Below are 22,441 nucleotides of genomic sequence, written 5' to 3'. Positions count from 1 at the left end.
CTGAAGACATTGATGAATTTCAATAGACTTAATTCTTCAAATACTATTTTATCATGCAGAAGGCCTGAGTGGGTCAGTCTTTTCCCATAACCAGAAAAGTTGGCTAAGCACCATTTTATCATTTGCCTTTCATCTAAGTTTAAAACAACTTAAATACCATCAATGAAGTGAAGTATAATGGCTATGCCAGTTAACACAACTTCACTGGATACTCTAGTGATATATTGAGAGCCAAATTAAAAACAATTAAATTAATATAGGACCGACTTTAGAATAAACTTGAGTTTAGCCAGGTGCAGTGGCTCAAGTCTGTAATCCTAGCTGCTTGGAAGATGAATTTCCAGAAATTGAGGTTCAAGGATAGCCTGGGTAAAAAGAAAGTCTTGAGATTCCATCTCAACCAAGGGCTGGATGAAAAGCCACACACCTGTTAATCTCAGCTGTGGGGAAGCATGGAGGCTAGGGGCAGTGACTCACTGATCATCCCCAGCAAGTTGGGAAGCATAAGTAGGAGGATGACAGCCCAGGCTGATCCAGGCATATAGTAAGACCCTATCTCAAAATAACCCATTCCTAAAAGGGGCTGGAGATGTGGCTCAAGTGATAAGAGAACCTGCACAGCTCCTGAGTTCAATCCCCAGTGTACCACCACCACCACCACAAAAAAAAAGAAAAGAAAAGAAAAAGCCTTGGGTTTATCTTTTAAACCTAGTTATAGGCAGCTGTCAAATGTTAGAAATCATTTCTAGCTGTAATAATAAGCATTGGGATGGATGTGCCTTTCTTTTTTAGGAGTACTTTTCGTCAGGGCTTGGTGATTGGAAGTAAACCTGTTATTTACCCAGTACTCCACTGGCTTCTTCAGAGGACTAATGAACTGAAGAAAAGAGCATATTTAGCTCGGTTTCTAATAAAACTTGAGGTGCCAAGTGAGTTTCTTCAGGATGAAACAGTGGCTGACACGAACAAACAGGTATACAATATAAACATAAAAGATATTTTAAAAATGTTTGTAATGGATTTCAAAGGTGTGCATATTATTCATATATGCTTTCATCTCTTTAATAGCTTTTTTTTTTTTTTTGGTCGGTTGTGGGGCCTGAACTCTGGGCCTGGGTGCTGTCCCTCAGCTTTTTAGCTCAAGGCTAGTGCTCTACCACTTGAGCCACAGTGCCATTTCCAGCTTTTTCTGCTTATGTGATGCTGAGGAATTGAACCCAAGGCCTCATGCATGCAAGGCAAGCACTCTACCACTGTGCCACCTTCCCAGCCTTTAATGTCTTTTTCTACAGAAATAGGCAGCACCAGAAAGTAAAACAATACTACTTAGTGGTCAGCCATGATCACATCTTAAACAATGACTTGTGTACACAAAGGCTAGCGAATGGAGTAGGTGGATTGGAAATGAAAGAAATGAAGATTTTATTTAATAGTTGTGGGTAGAATCCTGAGCTTGAGACTGCTGATCAGTGTGGTCACTATGCAGTTTTTGTCATCCAAATTAGAGAGAAACAGGCTGGCTTAACAATTGTACCAGGGGCTGAGAAGGTGGCTCAGTGGTAGAGCGCCCTGGGTTCGATTCCTCAGCACCACATAAGCAAAAAGAAAAAAGCCAGAAGTGGCGCTGTGGCTCAAGTGGTAGAGCGCTAGCCTTGAGCTGAAGAGCTGAGGGACAGCGCCCAGGCCCAGAGTTCAGGCCCCATGACCGGAGTCAAAAATAAATAAATAAATAAAAATTAAAAAAAATAAGAAAAATAAAAACAATTGTACTGGGATAAATGATACAAATCAGCACTACCCTGGGCCAGCTGCAACTTGTAGATCTTTTGTAAGAAAGCAGGCTAAGAAGCCACGCAGACTTGAAATCTCAAAGTGAGTAGAGATAGGTCTGATGAGCTTGAAGTCTCAGTACAAGTCTTTTTACCAGAGTTTGGAGTAACATTGGGTCTGGCTTGCAGGTCTTAAAGGTATTGACAATTAAAGATTCTGGTTGATCTTGCTCTTCCAGGGTTGTCCTCCTCCTGCTCCTCCTCCTCCTCCTTCTCCTCCTCCTCCTCCTCCTCCGTCAGTTGTGGGGCTTGAACTCTGCCTGGACGCTGTCCCTCAGCTCTTCAGCTCAGGCGAGCATTCTACCACTTAAGCAACAGCACCATTTCTGGTTTTCTGGTGGTTAACTGGAGATAAGGGTCTCACAGACTTTCCTGCCCGGGCTGGCTTTGAACCGTGATCCTTAGATCTCAGCCTCCTGAGTAGCTAGGATTACAGGCGTGAGGCACTAGTGCCCAGTCTTCTTCCACTGTTAGGCCAGGTGCTGTAATCCTAGCTACTCAGAAGGCTGAGATCTGAGGATCATGTTTGAAGCCAGTCTAGAAAGGAAGCCAGTGAGATTCTTAACTTCATTTAACCACCAAAAGCCAGAAGTTAGGCTGTGGCTCAAAGTGGTAGAGTGCTAACCTTGAGCACAAAAGTTCAGGGACAAGGGCTGGGAAGGTGGCTCAGTGGTAGAGCGCTTGCCTTGCATGCATGAGGCTCTCGGTTCGATTCCTCAGCACCACATAAGCAAAAAGAAAAAAGCCAGAAGTGGCGCTGTGGCTCAAGTGATAGAGTGCTAGCCTTGAGCTGAAGAGCTGAGGGACAGTGCCCAGGCCCAGAGTTCAAGCCCCACGACCGGACCCCCAAAAAAAGTTCAGGGACAGTGTCTAGGCTCTGAGTTCAGGCCCCAGGACCAGCATATATACACGAAAAAGATGTATTTTTATTTATTTGACTATTTTTTATTGATCACTTATATGATTTGTTCACTATGGCAGGTCTCAGGAGTACCAAAGTGTGAACAGTGAATGTGAATCTTCCTGAATACCACTGATGAGAGAGACAGACAAATAGTCAGAAATAACTTCACAAGGCCAAAGAAGGCCTCTCTGAGACCCTTAGATGATCAGAGTTGCCTAGGCTAGACATGAGGGATTCCTAGGAAATAGGATATGTAAGCTGGAGGTGAGAAAGTGAGATGTTTGAGGGACTTAAAGAATAGCATAACTAAGAGTATAGAGTATGAAGTAGGAAAGCAAACCAGAGATAAAGCTGGAGGTGTATTTAGTGGCAAAACTATGTGTATATGTGTGTATATAAATGTTTGTGTTTGTGTTTCAGGGGCTTGAACTTAGGACCTTGTGCTCTTGCTCAGCTTTTTCCATTCACAACTGGCCCTCTATTGTTTGAGCTTTTTGCTAATTTCACTTTTTATTAATTGGAGATGAATCTCGCAGGTTGGTCTTCTTGAATTGGCTTTGAACTGTGATCCTCAGCTCTCTGCCTCCTATGTAGCTAGGATTACAGACATGAGCTATCAGAGCCCAGCCAGACTACTTTTTTGTGTGGTATATAAATGTTTGGGAATGTTTTCAATACTGTTCTTACAGTGATTTAAATGATAACTACAAGTTAATAGATAATCTGATTAAGAAAACCATATTTGACCTAATCATTAGTTTTATAACTTACTCTTTTAGTATGAAGAGTTGATGGAAGCTTTTAAAACTTTGCATAAAGAATGTGAGCAACTCAAGACATCTGGATTTTCTACAGCAGAAATAAGAAGGGTAAAGATGAGAAAATTATTAAAATACTTGTTTGGATTTGAATAATACTGGATTTAGCATATAAATAGCAAATAGCAACTTTTGTTTGTATAATCTCTATTGCTTGTTTTTTTTGGTCAGTTGTGGGGCTTGAACTCAGGGCCTGTGGTACTATCCCCAAGCTCTTTTGCTCAAGGCTAGTACTCTGCCCCTTTGAGCCACAATGTCATTTCTGATTTTCTGATAGTTAATTTGGAGATAAGAATCTCATGGACATTTCTGCCTGGGCTGACTTTGAACTTCAGGCTTTAGCTCTTAGACTCTAGGTAGATAGGATTACAGGTATGAGCCACTGGTTTCTGGTAGAACTTCTGTTCTTTATTTGAGGAAATTAATGAGACCAGAGTAATTTTGGGAGTTCTAGGTTTTTTGTTTTTGTTTTTTGTCGGTTGTGGGGCTTGAACTCTGGGCTTGGGTGCTGTCCTTGTGCTCTTCAGCTCAAGGCGAGCGCTCTACTGCTTGAGCCACAGCACTACTTCCGGTTTTTTTAAGGGGGGTGGGGGATTTATTGGAGATAAGAGTCTCACGAACTTTCCTGCCTAGGTTGGCTTTGAACCACTATCCTCAGATCTCAGCCTCCTGAGTAGCTAGGATTACAGGCATGAGCCACCGGTGCCTGGCTAAGTTCTAGGTTTTATATGAACTACTAGCAGGGATTTAATAAGATTAAATTTTAGAATCTTTATCTAATGAATGTGTCTCATATATAAGATAAAATACAGAAGGAACAATAAAAATAATTTTATTGTGTGTATTTGGTATCACTATTTTTTTTTTTTTTTTTGTCGGTCGTGGGGCTTGAACTCTGGGCCTGGGTACTGTCCCTCAGCTCTTCAGCTCAAGGCTAGCACTCTACCACTTGAGCTACAGCGCCACTTCCGGTTTTCTGGTGGTTTATTGGAGATAGGAGTCTCACAGTCTCTCCTGCCTGGGCTGGCTTTGAACCTCGATCCTCAGATCTCAGCCTCCTCAGTAGCTAGGATTACAGGCGTGAGCCACCAGCGCCCGGCTTTATCACTATATTTTTATCTTTTAAAATAATTACATTGTGAATATGTTTAATTATTGCTTTCCTACAAAATGATTTTAATGAACAAATTGTATTTCTTAATTAGTTTAATAATTTAAACTTTAGCCTTGTTTTTATTTCTTGCTATCTTAGATAATTCTGTGATTATCTTCATTCAAATATTTTACACATATATGTGGTTATTTCCTTAGCAAAAAAAAAAATTAGAAATGGAATTACTTATTTTTTCATTTCAATTTTTGGTGGTACTGGAGTTTGAACTCACAGAATCATGCTTGTTAGGCAGCCATATCTCTAGTTGCTTTTGGTTTTTTTGTCGGCCTGAACTCTGGGCCTGGGCACTGTCCCTCAGCTCTTCAGCTCAAGGCTAGCACTCTACCACTTGAGCCACAGTGTGACTTCCAGCTTTTTCTGCTTATGTGGAATTGAACCCAGGGCCTCATTCATGCAAAGCAGGCACTCTACCACTGAGCCACCTTCCTAGCCCCCTTCAGTTGCTTTTGCTAGGTTTTGTTTGTTTTTTGTGCTGGTACTGGAGCTTGAATTAGATCCTTGAGCTCTTGCTCAGCATTTTTTTTTTTTTTGGGTCCAGTCGTGGGGCCTGAACTCTGGGCCTGGGCACTGTCCCTCAGCTCTTCAGCTCAAGGCTAGCACTCTACCACTTGAGCCACAGTGCCACTTCTGGCTTTTTTCTTTTTGCTTATGTGGTGCTGAGGAATCGAACCCAGGGCCTCAGGCATGCAAGACAAGCACTCTACCAATGAGCCACCTTCCCAGCCCATCAGCTTTTTTGCTCATAGCTGATGGTCTGCCACTTGAGCCACACTTCTAGTTCCAGCTTTTTGCTGATTAATTGAAAATAAGAGAATCTTAGTTTTGTCTGCCTAGACTGGCTTCAAAGCAATTTCTTTAGATCTCCGTCTTCTTAGGCTTATAGGTGTGAGCCATATGCCTGGCTACTGTGATTTTTTTTTTTTTTTTGGTCGGTCATGGGGCTTGAACTCTGGGCTTGAGGGCTGTCCCTCAGCTCTTCAGCTCAAAGCTAGTGCTTTACCACTTGAGCTACAGTGCCATTTCCAGTTTTCTGGTGGTTTCATGGACTTTCCTGCCCGGGCTGGCTTTGAGCTGTGATCCTCAGATCTCAGCCTCCTGAGTAGCTATGATTACAGGTGTGAGCCACCGGCGCTCGGCTACTGTGATTGTTTTTGAGATAGGATCTTACTCTACCTGAGCTGGCCTAGAAATAGTCATCCTATTTATATAATTAGGTATAATATTCATTCATCTTTTTATTGGTTGAGTTGGGGTTATGTGAACTTGTTCAGGCTGACCTCAATTCTCTATCCTCCCAATCTTTGTCTCCTAAATAGTTAGTATTATGGGCATGAGCCATCAGTGCCAAGCCCAGAATTGCTTATTAAATTATGTTAAAATTTGTAAGACTTTTAATGAACATTACTCAAATGTTCACCAGGAAATATTTTTTACATTTTTATCAGACACTTAAGTACCCTTGCTATTCAAACTCACATGAATTTTATTTTTAGAATTCCATAGTTAACAATTCCATTTTTATCATTATATTGGGAACATTAAATGTTTTTTTCCCAATAGAGATGGTTATTCTGATTAAAATGTACTGTAAGTATGTCTGAGACAATGTTGTGAAACTCATGTTCCAATTAATACAGAAACACACACTTATAAATGACAACAAAGTAAAACGGACTGTTGAGGGAAGAATTATCGAGGTGGGAAAAAATGGAGAGGGTGAATGAATGTGGTGGAAGAAGTGGGAGAGCGAGGGGAGGGGAAGAAGGAGTGAGTTTGGTCAGGATACATTATATGTGAATATATGTATATTTTATATACATATGTATATCTGTATATACATATGTATGTATCCTGTGCTCTAGAGATAACCACTTTTCTTATTTCACTAAATATATTTAAACCCTTTCCTTGGAATTATACTGTATATAAATGTTATAATTTGCTTTTTTTCAAATGTCATATCATGACTTTCTCATATCATTAAACATTCTATTGCATAATTTTTAATGACTTCCATTGTACTTTACTGTAGTTTATTTAACAATCCTCATTTAGAATGTTTCAAATTTTAAAATATAATTGACACCAGTGAGAATGCTTATAGAAGTGTGTGACTTACGCATATTTTATTAGAATAAATCCCCAAATATGGAATTACTGAACTAGAAGGAAAGCATGCTTTAGCACTTCTTCTTCCTCTTCTTCTTCTTCCTCCTCCTCTTCTTCTTCCTCCTCCTCCTCCTCCTCCTCCTCTTCTTCTTCTTCTTCTTCTTCTTCTTCTTCTTCTTCTTCTTCTTCTTCTTCTTCTTCTTCTTCTTTATTTTATTGTAAAAATACTGTACAGAGGGGTTATAATTACATGGGCAAGATAACAAGTACATTTCTTGTCAAGCATTGTAGGCTCCTCTTTTGTTTCCCCTTCCTATCCCTTCCCATCCTCCCCCCCTCCTTTTCTTCCTCTTCCTCCTCCTCCTTCTTCTTTTCCTTTTTTTTTGTTGGTAGTGAAGCTTGAATTCTGGGCCTAGGCCGTGTCCCTCAGCTCTTTAGCTAGCATTCTACCACTTGAGCTATAGTGCCACTTTGGCTTTTTCTGTTTATGTGTGGTGCTGAGACATTGAACCCAGGGCCTCATGCATGTGAAGCAAGCACTCTACCACTGAGCCACCTCCCCAGCCCCAATGCTTTAGCACTTCTAATATTATTATTTATTTATTTATTTTTGGTCAGACATGGGGCTTGAACTCAGGGTCTGGGTGCTGCTGTCCCTGAGCTCTTTTGCTCAAGCCTAGTACTGTACCACTTTGAGCCACAGCCCCACTTCTTTTTTTTTTTTTGGTTGGTCATGGGGCCTGAACTCTGGGCCTGGGCGCTGTCCCTCAGCTCTTCAGCTCAAGGCTAGTGCTCTACCACTTGAGCCATAGCGCCACTTCCAGCTTTTTTTTTTGCTTATGTGGTGCTGAGGAATCAAACCCAGAGCCTCATGCAAGGCAAGCACTCTACCATTGAGCCAGCTTCCCAGCCCACAGCCCCACTTCTTCTAATGTTATTCTTTGATACAATGCTACAGTAGTAAGAGTACACATTTCTGTGATTCTACCAATACTGACTTGTAGTATTCTTGTATTAGCATTAGAAAGAACTTTTTTTCTTCATTACAAAAGTTCATGAAGCTGGTTAGAGGAAGGTAACTTATTTTTAATGTCTTTCTTTTTTTTTTTTTTTTTTTTTTGTCGGTCGTGGGACTTGAACTCTGGGCCTGGGCGCTGTCCCTCAGCTCTTCAGCTCAAGGCGAGTGCTCTGCCACTTGAGCTACAGCGCCACTTCCGGTTTTCTGGTGGTTTATTGGAGATAGGAGTCTCACGGTCTCTCCTGCCCGGGCTGGCTTTGAACCGCGATCCTCAGATCTCAGCCTCCTGAGTAGCTAGGATTACAGGCGTGAGCCACCAGCGCCCGGCTTTTTAATGTCTTTCTTTAGGGAGAAGGAATTGGTTAATTAACAAACCACACACAAATTTATGTCTTGAGAATATCATAGCCTTAGAAATAATCTTGATGGAAAATTGGCAGAGTACATAGTTTGGCACTTAACAGAGCAGATGGAGTGTCAGCAGCTGTTGTTCATGTATTTAGACCTGCATACTTCCCACTATAGAAGATTTTTGAAAAATCCTGTTCCCATATTTGGAATCAGAACACAAATGTGCTGGTTGGCAGCTTTACTTTGCTGTGTTATAACCTGCTTTAGTTGCCTTTCTAGATGAACACCAAACTGCCAAAAAAATTACCCTGCATAAAGAATCTTGGGGGGGGGGCGGGTAGAGGGAATGAAAATGTCCTTTATCCAAGGAAGATCTTTGTTCCTTACTGCTCAGGTTATGCATGATAAAAATGATAGATGCAAAAAAATGATAGATGCATAATCATATAAAAACCTTATCAGAATGCTACAAACCAAGAGTGCTTTTAATCTCTTCTTTGCCACTTTTTTAGGATATTAATGCAATGGAGGAAGAAAAAGATCAGCTTATTAAGAGGGTTGAACGTTTGAAGAAAAGGGTAAGTCAAGAATTAGTTCTGTAGGGCTGGGAAGGTGGCTCAGTGGTAGAGTGCTTGCCTTGCATGCCTGAGGCATGCAAGAGAAAAAAGAGAAAAAAGCCGGAAGTGGCGCTGTGGCTCAAGTGGTAGAGCGCTAGCCTTGAGCTGAAGAGCTGAGGGACAGCGCCCAGGCCCAGGGTTCAGGCCCCACGACTGGACCCAAAAAAAAAAAAAAAAGAATTAGTTCTGTAGACTTTGGCCCTAAATCCCAAGGACTACAAAGAATTAGGAATGCAATTTAAGATTAAGCCAGGCTTGGGTATATGTCAGAGGATGGGCTGAAGGAAGGAAAGTGACTCTCCCTAGCCAGTAACACAAAACCTTTAAGAACCTGGAGTCTAGACCTTTGCTGTCATCTCAAAGGAAGTACTGTTTACCAAAAGGAAATAAGTGGATGTCTGAGTCACATGACACATTAATTTTTTTCCTCAAATCTGACAGTAACATATACTACTTATTCCTTTACTGTAGGTGGAGACAGTTCAGAATCATCAGCAGATGCTTAAAATAGCAAGGCAACTTCGAGTTGAGAAAGAGAGAGAAGAATTTCTTGCACAACAGAAACAGGAACAAAAGAATCAGGTATACATATGGGGTTTATATTTTCAAGGTGAAAGGAGTATCTCCTTTTGGTAATTCACATGTGAAGAGAAAACAAATTAGAAATGTAGAATTTTTTTTTTTTTTTTTCAGTAGTGGGGCTTGCCTGGACACTGTCCCAGCACTCTTTTGCTCAAGTCTAGCACTGTACCACTTTGAGCTATATCTCCACTTCCAGTTTATGAATGGTTAATTGTTTTTTTTTTTTTTGGTTTTTTTTTGGGTCCAGTTGTGGGGCCTGAACTCTGGGCCTGGGTGCTGTCCCTCAGCTCTTCAGCTCAAGGCTAGCGCTCTACCACTTGAGCCACAGTGCCACTTCCGGCTTTTTTCTTTTTTCTTATGTGGTGCTGGGGAATCGAACCCAGGGCCTCAAGTATTGCAAGGCAAGCACTCTACCACTGAGCCACCCTCCCAGACCTGAATGGTTAATTGGAAATAAGAGTCTCACTGGGACTTTTCTGCCCAGGCTGGCTTGGAACCACAATCCTCATGTCTCAGTCTCCTGAGTAAACTAGGATTACAGGTATGAGCCACTGGTACCTGCCTGAAATGTAAAATTTCATACTTCCCTTTGGTAGCATGATGGAATACTCTTAACTAAGAGCATTCTGTGGCTGGACGTGGCATTGTGGCTTAATTGGGAGAGCACTATCCTTGAGCACAAAGAGGCTCAGGGACAGTACCCAGGCCCTGAGTTCAAGCCCTAGGATAGGCAAACAAACAGACCAACAAAAATTTCTTTAAAAAAAGTTTTTGTTGGGTTGGGAATGTCTATTAGTGGTAGAGTGCTTGCCTAGCATGGCTGAAGCCCTGGGTTCGATTCCTCAGTACCACATAAACAGAAAAAGGCAGAAGTGGCGCTGTGTCACAAGTGGTGGAGTGCTAGCCTTGAGCAAATAACCTCAGTGACAGTGCCCAGGCCCTGAGTTTAATCCCCAGGACTGGCAAAAAAAAAAAAGAAAGAAAGATGGGGCTGGGGGAAGAGGAAAGCATTCTGTGGCACCAGTAGCAACAACAGTATGTCCTTTTGGATTCTATGCTGTTGTGTCTCTACACTGTCTTTTGGATTCTGCTTGACCCATGTTGTTCTCACATTACTAAAATTCATTGAAATGGAAAGCCATCAAATCAATTGCTAATGAAACTGACAATCTCTAAAGGGCATCATTAGGTTTCTGAAGCTGTAAGAACATTCTCCTTGTTTCACTGATCATAGTACCCTTTCTATTTTACTATGGTACCAAATAAGTGCATCATGAAAAGACTCAAAATTACTTACATTCTGTGCTTTTAAATTTCATGCTAAAGGAAAATATTATTTGACGCCAAATTATTACTTTATTAAAATGTGTTTCAAAATCTGAATAGATATAGATTTGAAAATACCTCTCAAATCAGTTCTGTATCTAAATGTCTAGTTGAAATTGGTAGAGCTCCACTGGAGCTTGACTTGCATCAAGTCAAAACCAGCTTGGTGCTTTTCTTGAGCCCTCAATGATTATGTACCCTGCTTTCTGATTCTGAGACTTGATGAGAATGTTAACATTGCTTAGGATGAAGAAAACCATATAACAAGCTGGGCATCTGTGGCTCACATCTATAATCCTAGTTTCTTAGGAGGCTGAGATCTGAGGATCTCGGTTTAAAGCCAGCCTGGGCAGGAAAGTCCATGAGATTCTTATCTCCAATTAATCACCAGAAAACCGGAAGTAGCACTGTGGCTCAAGTGGTAGAGTGCTTTGCCTTGAGTTGAAGAGTTTAGGGACAGTGCCCAGGCCCAGAGTTCAAGCCCCATGACCGACAAAAAAAAAGAAAATCTTATTGCAGAAGAAAAGCCTGATGTATTTTTTATTTAACAAATATGTATTTTTAAATCACTGAATTCAAATAACTAAATACAAATTCTAAAGCTTTTAAAGAGATTTTACTTGAAAAGATATTCAGCTAGTTACATTTTTGTTTTAATGTGATATTTTTGTTTTTTTTTTATCATCAGTTCCTTTTATATAATAAAAGTTGTATTTTCCATTGCTTGCCTATGTGAGTGTAACTTTTAATAGACTAAGCAAATAATCAATTTGTATTTTAAAGCTATTTCACGCAGTGCAGAGATTGCAAAGAGTACAAAACCAGCTGAAAAGTATGCGCCATGCTGCCGCAGATGCAAAGCCCGAAAGTAAGTAGAAGTGATTAGAGAGTATTGACTTAAATCAGGCAGTCAATGGGGGTTAATTATTGTCTGTGATTGTGCCTATACTAATTATTGTCTGTGATCCCGTTTGTATGAAACGTCCCAAATAGAAGATCCATAAATGAAGAAATCAAATCAACTTAGTGGTTTGTCTAGGGCCTGGAGGATGGCTGCATGGGTGACAGTAGGGTAGATTGAAAGTAATACTAAGGGGCTAGGAATGTGGCTTAGTTGTAGAGTGCTTGCCTAGCATGCATGAAGCCCTGGGGCTCCATTCCTCAGTACCACATACACAGAAAAAGCCAAGAGTGGCTTTGTGATGCAAGTGGTAGAGTGCTAGCCTTGAGCAAGAAAGAAGCTCAGGGACAGTTTCAGGCCCTGAGTTCTAGCCCCAGGACTGGCAAAAAAAAAAAAAAAAAGTGATGCTAAGGAGTTTGGAGATTTCTTTTGAGGTTGATAATAGTGCTCCAAAATGGATTGTGCTAATGTTTGAAAGCTGTGAATATGCTGCAAAACATTGAAGTGTACGTTTAAGTGGGTGGATTTTATGGGGCTGGTGGAGTGTGTCAAGTGGTAGAACTTGTGCTTAGCAAGCATAAGACCCTGACTTCAAACCCTAGTACTTCCTCCCCCAAAGAAGCTAGAGATAAACCAGTTACTGCATAGCCAAAGAAGCCAGGAAAGCACGAAGGAAGCACTGCCTGACCATAGTGTGCATTGAACATTTGTCCATGTTTTCCTTTCTTCAGTCTTGAAAGCAAAGGGGGAGATTGAAGGAATGAATGGAAAACTTGTGAACTTGCCATTAGTACATTTTTACACAACGGAACTAAAAATAATTTTAAGGCTTTGGGCCAGTCTTTTTATATAATCCTAAGTGCATAGAATGCTTAAGCCGGAAACGCACTGTTTTAAAGTCAAGCTAGACTTTGTAAATGTGGAATGGAAAGATCTGAAATAAACTTTATAAAGCTTTATAGGCTGGGGATTCATAACAAAACCGTTATTCATAGAAAAAAAATCTATGTATGGTGGTTCATCTTTCAAAACAGGAAGCTATTCAAACTTTAAATGTAATTTAAGTTTTCATTTAACTTTAAACTAATACTTTATAAAATAAAAGCTACCAAACTTAAAACATTTATGAATGTAGATACTTCTCTAGATTTTAGCTTGGTATATCTTTAGTAATGTCTTTATTGGTTTGAACCTGATTAAGTTACAAATTCTATCCAGAAGTATTATAAAAGAAAAGGAATAAATGACCATTTATAGAATGAGAACATCTGGGGTAGATTTCATTTGTGTTGTCATTTGGTTCATTGATTTCTTAAATACTTAGAAGGTAATATAGAATACAGTAATAAATCAGATTTTCCAAGTGTTTCTTCTTTTCTTTTCTTTTTTTGTGGTTGTGGGGGTTGACCTCTGGGCCTGGGTGCTGTCCCTCAGCTCTTCAGCTCAAGACTAGCGCTCTACCACTTAAGCCACAGTGGCACTTCCGGCTTTTTCTGTTTATGTGGTGCTGAGGAATTGAACCCAGGGCCTCATGCATGCAAGGCAAGCACTCTACCACTGAGCCACCTTCCCAGCCCCAAGTGTTTCTTTTATTTTTTAATTTTTTTTGTTTTTTTTTTATATTTTATTTATTTTTTTTTTGTGAACATACTGTACAGAGGGGTTACAATTACATGGGCAAGATAATGAGTATATTTCTTTTCTTTTTTTTTTTTTTTGGGTCCAGTTGTGCGGCCTGAACTCTGGGCCTGGGCGCTGTCCCTCAGCTCTTCAGCTCAAGGCTAGCGCTCTACCACTTGAGCCACAGCGCTACTTCCGGCTTTTTTTTTCTTTTTGCTTATGTGGTGCTGAGGAATCGAACCCAGGGCCTCGAGCATGCAAGGCAAGCACTCTACCACTGAGCCACCTTCCCAGCCCCATGAGTATATTTCTTATCAAGCATTGCAGCCTCCTCCTTTGTTTACCCTTCACATCCCTTCTTAGCCTCCCTCCGTCCCCCCAAGTATTTCTTTTAAATATCAAGGGATTTTAAAGAAGTAGGTTGTAAAATTGAAAAAATCAACAGGCCACTGGAATATCCATTAGACTTTTTTTTTTTTGGTTGGTCATGGGGCTTGAACTCTGGGCCTGGGCACTGTCCCTCAGCTCTTCAGCTCAAGGGGAACGCTCTATCACTTGAGCCATAGCACCACTTCCAGTTTTCTGTGTGGTTTATTGGAGATAAGAGTCTCACAGACTTTTCCTGCCCGGGGTTGGTTTTTGAACTGTCATCCTCAGATCTCAGCCTCCTGAGTAGCTAGGTTTATAGGCATGAGCCACTGGCCCAGCTTAGACTCTTTTTTTTTTTTTTTTCTTTTTGGGTCCAGTTGTGAGGCCTGAACTCTGGGTCTGGGTGCTGTCCCTCAGCTCTTCAGCTCAAGGCTAGCGCTCTACCACTTGAGCCACAGCACCACTTCCGGCTTTTTTCTTTTTGCTTATGTGGTGTTGAGAATCGAACCCAGGGCCTCAGGCATGCAAGGCAAGTGCTCTACCACTGAGCCACCTTCCCAGCTCCCCGGCTTAGACTCTTATCTAAAATAAACTACTCTGAAAAATCCTGAAGAGGCACTGTGACTCAAGTGGTAGAGTGCTAGCCTTGAGCACAGTCAGGCTCAGGGACAGAGACCTGAGTTTAAACCCCAGGACAGGCAAAAAAAAAAAAAAAGGAAAAATCATACTACTTTTTCTGTAATTATTTATTCTTTTATGTAAGTTCTGCTTAATAATCATTCTAATTAACATCTAGAGACTTCAGAAGCCAATTTTTTTTCTTTTTTCTTTTCTTTTTTTTTTTTTTTTTGGTGGGTCATGGGGTTGAACTAGGGCCAGAGTGCTGTCCCTGAGCTTTTGCACTCAAAGTAAGTACTCTGCCACTTTGAGCCACAGCACCACTTCTGGTTTTCTGGTAGTTAATTGGAGATTAGAGTCTCATGGAGTTTCCTTTCCAGGCTTGCTTTGAACCGTGATCCTTAGATCTTAGCCTCCTTAGTAGCTAGGTGCCTTGACCCACCAGCGCCTGCCTAATGGCCAGTTTCTATAGTGGGTATTGTATTAACGCCTTGACAGATATGCCCTTTATAGGTCTTATATTTCCAACACTGTGCAGAATATCAAAACACCTACTCAGCTGGGCTAAATATTCACTTCGTGGTTTTTTTTTTAAAGGTTTAATGAAGAGGCTAGAGGAGGAGATAAAATTTAATTCATATATGGTAACTGAAAAATTTCCTAAAGAATTAGAGAACAAGAAAAAAGAACTGCATTTTTTACAAAAAGTGGTTTCAGAGCCAGCGATGGGCCATTCTGATCTTCTTGAACTTGAATCTAAAGTAAGTGACAATCATTAATCATCTTTTTATAGCTCCCAAATTTACCTCATCCTCAGTTTTGTAAAAGTTATGTTATCTGCTTTCCATAATGTCCCACTCTTTACTTTAAAGTTAGCCTGTGCCGAGAGGTAACAACTCTTTGATGAGTTGTCCTTACGAGAAATTACAGAATACAATGATGCTACTTTATACATACAGTGTCATAAAAGCCTAGTCAACTCAGAAAACTAGTTTACTTGAATATATAAAAGTTTATGTCTTCAAAATATAATAATTCAGAGAGTAAATTTTAAAATATTTTCAATGTTATTCACTTCTAGGCATAATTTTTATAACAATTCTATAGTAAAATTAATATTTTAATTAAATATATCACCTTTGGAATTATTAAACTTCATTGTAATGCTCATTGAGACATGGTATCATGTAATATTTTTGTTCCCTAGAAATAAAACAATCAGGGGCTGGGAAGGTGGCTCAGTGGTAGAGCGCTTGCCTTGCATGCGTGAGACCCTGGGTTCGATTCCTCAGCACCACATAAGCAAAAAGAAAAAAGCTGGAAGTGGTGCTGTGGCTCAAGTGGTAGAGCGCTAGCCTTGAGCTGAAGAGCTGAGGGACAGCACCCAGGCCCAGAGTTCAGGCCCCACGACCGACCCCCCCCCCAAAAAAAAATCAGATTGGTGTGTGTGTGTGTGTGTGTGTGTGAGAGAGGGGGGGGGAGAGGGGGAAGATGAGACAGAGAGACAGAGTGAGAGAGTGTTTTGGGGCTTAAACTCAGGGCCTTTGCACTGTTCCTTGAGCGTTTTTGCTTATGGCTTGTGCTCTAACACTTGAGCCACAGCTCCACTTCCAGCTTTTTCAGTAGTTAATTGGAGATAAGAGTCTCACACTTTTTTTTGCCTGGGCTGTCTTCAAGTCACAATTCTCAGATCTCAGCTTCCTAAATAGCTAAGCCACCAGCATCTGACTTTGTTGGTATCATTTATTTCTGGAATGGGGTCTTACTAACTATGTCTGACTAGCCTTGAGCTCAGGATCATTTTGACTCCATATCCTGAGTAGCTGGAATTATAGAGGTCTACAGACCACCATGTTAGGCTTAACTTCAGGTTTTCAGACAGCATCTTTTTCATAATAATGTGTACACATATATTTCATATAAAAGACTTTAGGATAATTTAGACATGGGTGATTAAATCCATGTATATAAATTGTTTCAATATATCATGAAATGTAAATTGTTTCTGAAAATAATCATAACAAGCTGGGTGCCCGTGGCTCACGCCTGTAATCCTAGCTACTCAGGAGGCTGAGATCTGAAGGTCATGGTTCAAAGCCAGCCAGGGCAGGAAAGTCCATGAGACTCTTATCTCCAATTAACCACTAGAAAAACCGAAGTGGTGCTGTGGCTCAAGTGGTAGAGCACTTGCCTTATTAAGAGTTCAGGAGCCGGGCGCTGGTGGCTCACGCCTGTAATCCTAGCTACTCAGGAGGCTGAGATCTGAGGATCACGGTTCAAAGCCAGCCCGGGCAGGAAAGACCGTGAGACTCCTATCTCCAATAAACCACCAGAAAACCGGAAGTGGCGCTGTAGCTCAAGTGGTAGAGCGCTCGCCTTGATCTGAAGAGCTGAGGGACAGCGCCCAGGCCCAGAGTTCAAGCCCCACGACCGACAAAAAAAAAAAAAAGAGTTCAGGGATAGTTCCCAGGCCCAGATGATTCAAGCCCCACAACCTACAACAACAACAAAGAATATAAATTCACAGCTGGATTTGGCTAGATATCACCTCATGTTTGTAATCATAAGAGTTTTAATAGTATTTACTTTCATACAATTTTAGATCAATGAAATAAACACAGAGATCAATCAGCTGATTGAAAAGAAAATGATGAGAAATGAGCCCATTGAAGGCAACCTCTCACTATACAGGCAACAGGTAAGACCACTCTTTTATCCCTACAGCTAAGTCTATAATCTTAGGGGTAAGCATGTTCTTTAAACCACTGGCTGTGCTACCTGTAGTCCTAAAGTGGGAAAGAAGTAAGGAATAAACGTTCTCTTGTTATTACCAATCTTAGATTATAATGAAGAAAGCCACAAAAGGCAGTGTTTTAAGTTTTAAATTCAATAGACCTGATAATGCTCTTTCCTTAGCATCTGCTAACTGTGGTGATAGAGCTGTTTGTGTTTCTATCTACAAATAAGGAGTTCTGTTGTCAGATATGGAATTTTTTTTTTTTGTGGTCATGGGGCTTGAACTCAGGGCCTGGGCACTGTCCCTGAACATTTTTGCTCAAGTGGAGAGCTCTACCACTTTGAGCACTATTTCCAGTTTTCTGGTGGTAAATTGCAGATAAGAATCTCATGGGGGCTGAGAAGGTGGCTCAGTGGTAGAGCGCTTGCATGCCTTGCATGCCTGAGACCCTGGGTTCGATTTCTCAGCACCACTTAAGCAAAAAGAAAAAAGCCGGAAGTGGCTCTGTGGCTCAAGTGGTAGAGCGCTAGCCTTGAGCTGAAGAGCTGAGGGACAGCGCCCAGGCCCAGAGTTCAGGCCCCACTACTGGACCCAAAAAAAAAAAAAAAAAAAGAATCTCATGGACTTTTCTGCCTGGGCTAGATTTTTGAACCATGATCCTCAGATCTCAGCCTCCTGAGTAGCTAGGATGACAGGCGTGAGCCACCAGCACTGGATGGAATTCATGATTTAAATGAAGAAAAAAAATTTTTTTTTGTAGTACTAGTGTTTGAATTTAAGGCTTTATGCTCAGCTGGCGCATAATGTCCCTTGATCTATGCCTCCAGGCCTGCTTTTCTTTTCTTTTCTTTTTTTTTTGTCATTCATGGGGCTTGAACTCTGGGCTTGGGCGCTGTCCCTGCGCTCTTCAGCTCAAGGCGAATGCTCTACCACTTGAGCCACAGCACCACTTCTGGTTTTCTAGTGGTTTATTGGAGATAAAAGTCTCACAGACTTTCCTGCCCGGGCTGGCTTTGAACCGTGATCCTCAGATCTCAGCCTCCTGAGTAGCTAGGATTACAGGCGTGAGCCACCGGCATCTGGCCTTCATTTGTTATTTTAAAGATACAATTTCATGGACTTTTCTGACCTGGTGGCTTTGGACTGGATTTCAGCCTCCTGAAGTAGCCTCCTGAGTAGCTTAGGCTTATGGGCATGAGCCACAGACACTTGGTTTACACTATAATTTTTCACAGGGTTTGCATAAAACTTTGCATACAACTTATACTGTTTCACTAAATGGTACAAATTGGCTGATTTTTTTTTTTCTTCAATAAGTATGATAATGAGGGGCTGGGAAGGTAGCTCAGTTGTAGAGTGCTTGCATTGCATGCATGAGGCCCTGGGTTCAATTCTTCAGCACCACATGAGCAGAAAAAGCCAGAAGTGGTACTGTGGCTCAAGTGGTAGAGTGCTAGCCTTGAGCTGAAGAGTTGAGTGACAACGCCCAGCCCAGAGTTCCGACCCCATGCCCGACCCCCCCCCAAAAAAAAGACAATTCATTTAAGAAATCTCCCCATTACCACTACCCCCAAGTTGGTAGCTAACAGCCAATGCTGCATTATGGCTTACGAGCAACCGTTTTGGTTGTGTAAATATGTGCATAATTCTGGTAAGCAAGGTGTTTGATTTTGAACTTAGTTTATTTTTTAGAATGGCCCAAATAGCTATTTTAAGCTTTCACTATAAAATATGGGTATTGAATTTGATAAGATGATCTGTGTTGTAGTTCTGACAATAAAATGTTTTATTTTCTCCAGTGTTAACATCTACTTACCTCCCTGCAAGGTATTTTCATTAGTATTTGAGTGTTACTTGAGAAAACTTGAAGATTTTCATTAGTGCATTTTTGTTTCCCTATTTGATATGTTCTGTATCTTTAGGGCTTTTGTCTTTTGGTTGATACTTAATATACATTCTATACTGAAGTTATATTTATAGTTGATAAAGATATGTAATAGGGCAAGCAGTTCTGGTCAGGAGAAACAAAGTTGATACTGAAAATTATTTGATAAAAAGCTGAAGCACAGGTATACAAGATAATAGAAATTTGACTGTATGTCTTCTGTCTACATTAAATGCTCCATTAGGCATCCATTATTTCTCGTAAAAAAGAAGCCAAGGCTGAGGAACTTCAAGATGCCAAGGAGAAGTTAACCAGCCTAGAAAAGGAAGTGTCAGTAAAGACAAATCAGACCCGAGAATTGGATGGCACCGAGGTTTTGAAGGGAGATGAGGTAAGTTCCATGTCTCATGGAATCAGGGGTATGACTACTGGGTTTTAACTTTCTTAATTTGAATATTTATGAGAAGATAATCTTATTTTTAAAAACTTAAGTCTTTTTGTAACAGTAGTAAGATACTCTTGATATAAAATGTGAGCAGTCTGGCTGGGGGGTGTGGATCTTACCTGCTATCCCCAGTCTATTGGGAGGCCGGTCCATCTCAACCAGTGAGATGGGCATGGTGCTGAAGGTATGTCATTCTGGCCTTGTGAGAGGTATGAATAGAAAATTACAGTCCAGTTCTACCTCAGCTCCTGGCAGAAAAAAAAGGGAGACCCTGTCTGAAAAATAAGTAAAACAAAAAGGGCTGGGAGTGGTTATCAGTCAACTTTGTCAAGAGACAGAGTGCTTACCCAGCGAATGTGAGGTCCTGAATGCAAACCCTAGTACTGCTGAAAAGAAAAATAGTAAGATAATAAAAATGTTAAAGCTGGGCACCAGTGGCTCATGCCTGTAATCCTAGGAGGCTGAGATCTGAAGATCACGGTTAGCTAGCCCAAGTGGTAGAGCACTAGCCTTGAGCTGAAGAGTTAAGGGACAGCCCCCAGTTCCAGAGTTCAGACCCCACGACCGGACCCCAAAAAAAAAAAAGCCTAAGGAAACCAGGTGCCAGTGGCTCATGCCTGTTATCTTAGCTACTCAGGAGGCTAAGATCTGAGGATCACAGTTCGAAGTCAGCCCAGGCAGGAAGGTCCATGAGATTCTTATCTCTAACCATCAGAAAACCTGAAGTGGAGCTATGGCTCGAAGTGGTAGAGCACTAGCCTTGAAGGGAAAAGCTCAGAATCAGTGCCCAGACCTGAGTTCAAGTGACCCAGAAAATAAATTGACGGTGAATTTTCACTTGTGCCAAACACAAATTAATTGTTCCTAGGGTGCTGTTTTTCAGTATAGTATTTCTGATTGTAATGTCCTAATATGCCTTTAGCTAGATGAAGAGGTCAATGCTTGAATGAATTTTTTTTTTTTTGTTAGTCCTGGGGCTTGAACTCAGGGTCTGGGAGCTGTCCCTGAGCCTCTTTGTGCTCAAGACTAGTGTTTTCCATTTGAGCCACAATACCACATCTGGCCTTTTCTGAGTAGTTTACTGGAGATAAGAGTCTCATGGAGGGGCTGGGAAGGTGGCTCAGTGGTAGAGCGCTTGCCTTGCATGCATGAGGCCCTGGGTTCGATTCCTCAGCACCACATGTAGCAAAAAGAAAAAAGCCGGAAGTGGCGCTGTGGCTCAAGTGGTAGAGTGCTAGCCTTGAGCTGAAGAGCTGAGGGACAGCACCCAGGCCCAGAGTTCAGGCCCCACGACCAGACCCCCCCTAAAAAAAAAAAAAAAAAAAAGAGTCTCATGGAGATTCCTGCTTGGGCTGGCTTTGAACCACAATCCTAATATCTCAGTCTCTTAAGTAGCTAGGATTGCAGGTGTGAGCCACTGGTGCCGGGTTTCTTTCTTTTTTTTTTTTTGGTCAGTCATGGAGCTTGACTCTGGGCCTCGGTGCTGTACCTGAGCTCTTCAGGTTAAGGTAAGTGTTCTACCACTTGAGCCACAGCTCCACTTCCAGTTTTCTGGTGGTTCATTGAGCCACAAAGGAAGTGCCTGGCTACCTTTAGGTTTTAATGTGTGCCTTCATATTGCTTTATGATGGGGGAGGGTTTAAATGAACTTGGGAGCTAAAAATCATGGCTCTATGATATCTTTGCTATCCACAGAAGAAAAAAATGATTAATTACGCAACAGTTTTGCTTTATAAGAGATCTTGGTACTTCCTAACATTTTTTTTTTTCTTTAAAAAAATGCTACCCAGTTGACAGGACATCCTAATTCCTAACTGCTGTGGCCATGTGATTAGTGCTTCTAGTTCATTTAGATTTTCTCTATGGAAATGTGAGGGAAAAGAACCCAATGCCAAGTTATTAGCCTTTATTTTTGAGAAATCATAGTGTATAGAAGTACTGGTTATAGACAAAGGATGTGTGTGTGTGTGTGTGTGTGTGTGTGTGTGTGTGTGTGTGTGTGTGTGTGTGTGTGTATATTTTTTTTTTTTTTTTTAAAGTCATAATGGGGCTTGAACTCTGGGTCTGGGTGCTGTCCCTGAGCTCTTCAGCTTAATGCAAGCACTATACCACTTGAGCCACAGTACCACTTCCAGTTTTCTGGTGGTTCACTGGAGATAAGAGTCTCATGGATTTTCCTGCCCAGTCTGGCTTTGAACCGTGATCCTCAGATCTCAGCCTCCTGAGTGGCTAGGATTACAGATGTGAGCCATTGGTGCTCAGCAAAAGAGTATTTTTAAGGGGAAAAAGATTAACTTTAGAAATGATAAGGTCAACTTAATTTTTGAATTATGTTTGATCAGAAACCAGAACAAATCAAGTAAATTATTTGGCAGTTACCTAAAAGAACAGAAGGTATTGGGGAACATTATGCATAATTTTATAAAGAACAAATCTTGGTAGACCAATTTTATTTTCAACTTTGATAGGATGAGAAGCCATATGGATAAGAAAGAGGAAGTTTGTTAAATTTATATAAGGTTGCTGGACTTCACTAAGGTTTCTGACTTAGTATCATGTGATAATTTCCAAAATAATCATGTCCTTTGCTACTTGACTGTTAAGACAGTTCATGAAAGGGTTTTAAGAAAGAGACATAGCCAGGTGCAGTAGTTCATAGCTATAATCTGACCTACTTGGGAAGTGGAGATCAGGAGGACTGCTATTGGAGGTCTGCTTGGGCAAAAAACATTCATGAGAACCCAGCTCAGTCAATACAAGCTGCATGTTGTAGCACATGCCTGTCATCCTAGTTACACACAGATCATGCCAGTCCAAGCATAAATGTGAGATCCTGTTCTAAAAATAATAAGCAAAAAGTTGGAGGTCTGGCTCCAGTGTTGGAGTGGCTGTCTAGTGAGTGGGAAGCCCTGAGTCTACACCTCACCACGGGTCACCCCCCACCCCCACCCCTGCAAAAAAACAAGAAAAGTGGCCAGTTAGGGATCCAGCTTCTGATTACTCTTATGATTGTGAATGACAGGTACTATAGGCATTTATTATTAGGCTTGTTTATTAATATCTCCTTATTTTCCTTATTAATAAAAGAAAAAGTATCTAAATGCTTTTTTCTGTTGTTCTTTGGTTATAACTTTAACA

General features: G+C 41.1%; 1 protein-coding gene across 3 annotated transcripts in view; it reads left to right on the top strand.

Annotated features, from left to right (window-relative positions):
- Positions 1 to 22,441, top strand: part of LOC138826388 (intraflagellar transport protein 81 homolog) — a 154,966-nt gene that overhangs the window by 62,971 nt on the left and 69,554 nt on the right. For all 3 annotated transcript variants that reach the window (XM_070021493.1, XM_070021495.1, XM_070021494.1), the window contains 8 exons: positions 793 to 973; positions 3,513 to 3,602; positions 8,716 to 8,781; positions 9,292 to 9,402; positions 11,512 to 11,596; positions 14,834 to 14,997; positions 16,839 to 16,934; positions 19,103 to 19,249. In XM_070021493.1, the coding sequence (XP_069877594.1) occupies positions 793 to 973; positions 3,513 to 3,602; positions 8,716 to 8,781; positions 9,292 to 9,402; positions 11,512 to 11,596; positions 14,834 to 14,997; positions 16,839 to 16,934; positions 19,103 to 19,249 (940 nt within the window). The remainder of the gene's footprint in view (positions 1 to 792; positions 974 to 3,512; positions 3,603 to 8,715; positions 8,782 to 9,291; positions 9,403 to 11,511; positions 11,597 to 14,833; positions 14,998 to 16,838; positions 16,935 to 19,102; positions 19,250 to 22,441) is intronic.

Source organism: Dipodomys merriami, unplaced genomic scaffold (genome assembly GCF_024711535.1).
Source record: "Dipodomys merriami isolate MVZ:Mamm:240054 unplaced genomic scaffold, mDipMer1.0.p SCAF_142, whole genome shotgun sequence".
NCBI lineage: Eukaryota > Metazoa > Chordata > Mammalia > Rodentia > Heteromyidae > Dipodomys > Dipodomys merriami.
This window is presented reverse-complemented; position numbering and strand designations above follow the sequence as displayed.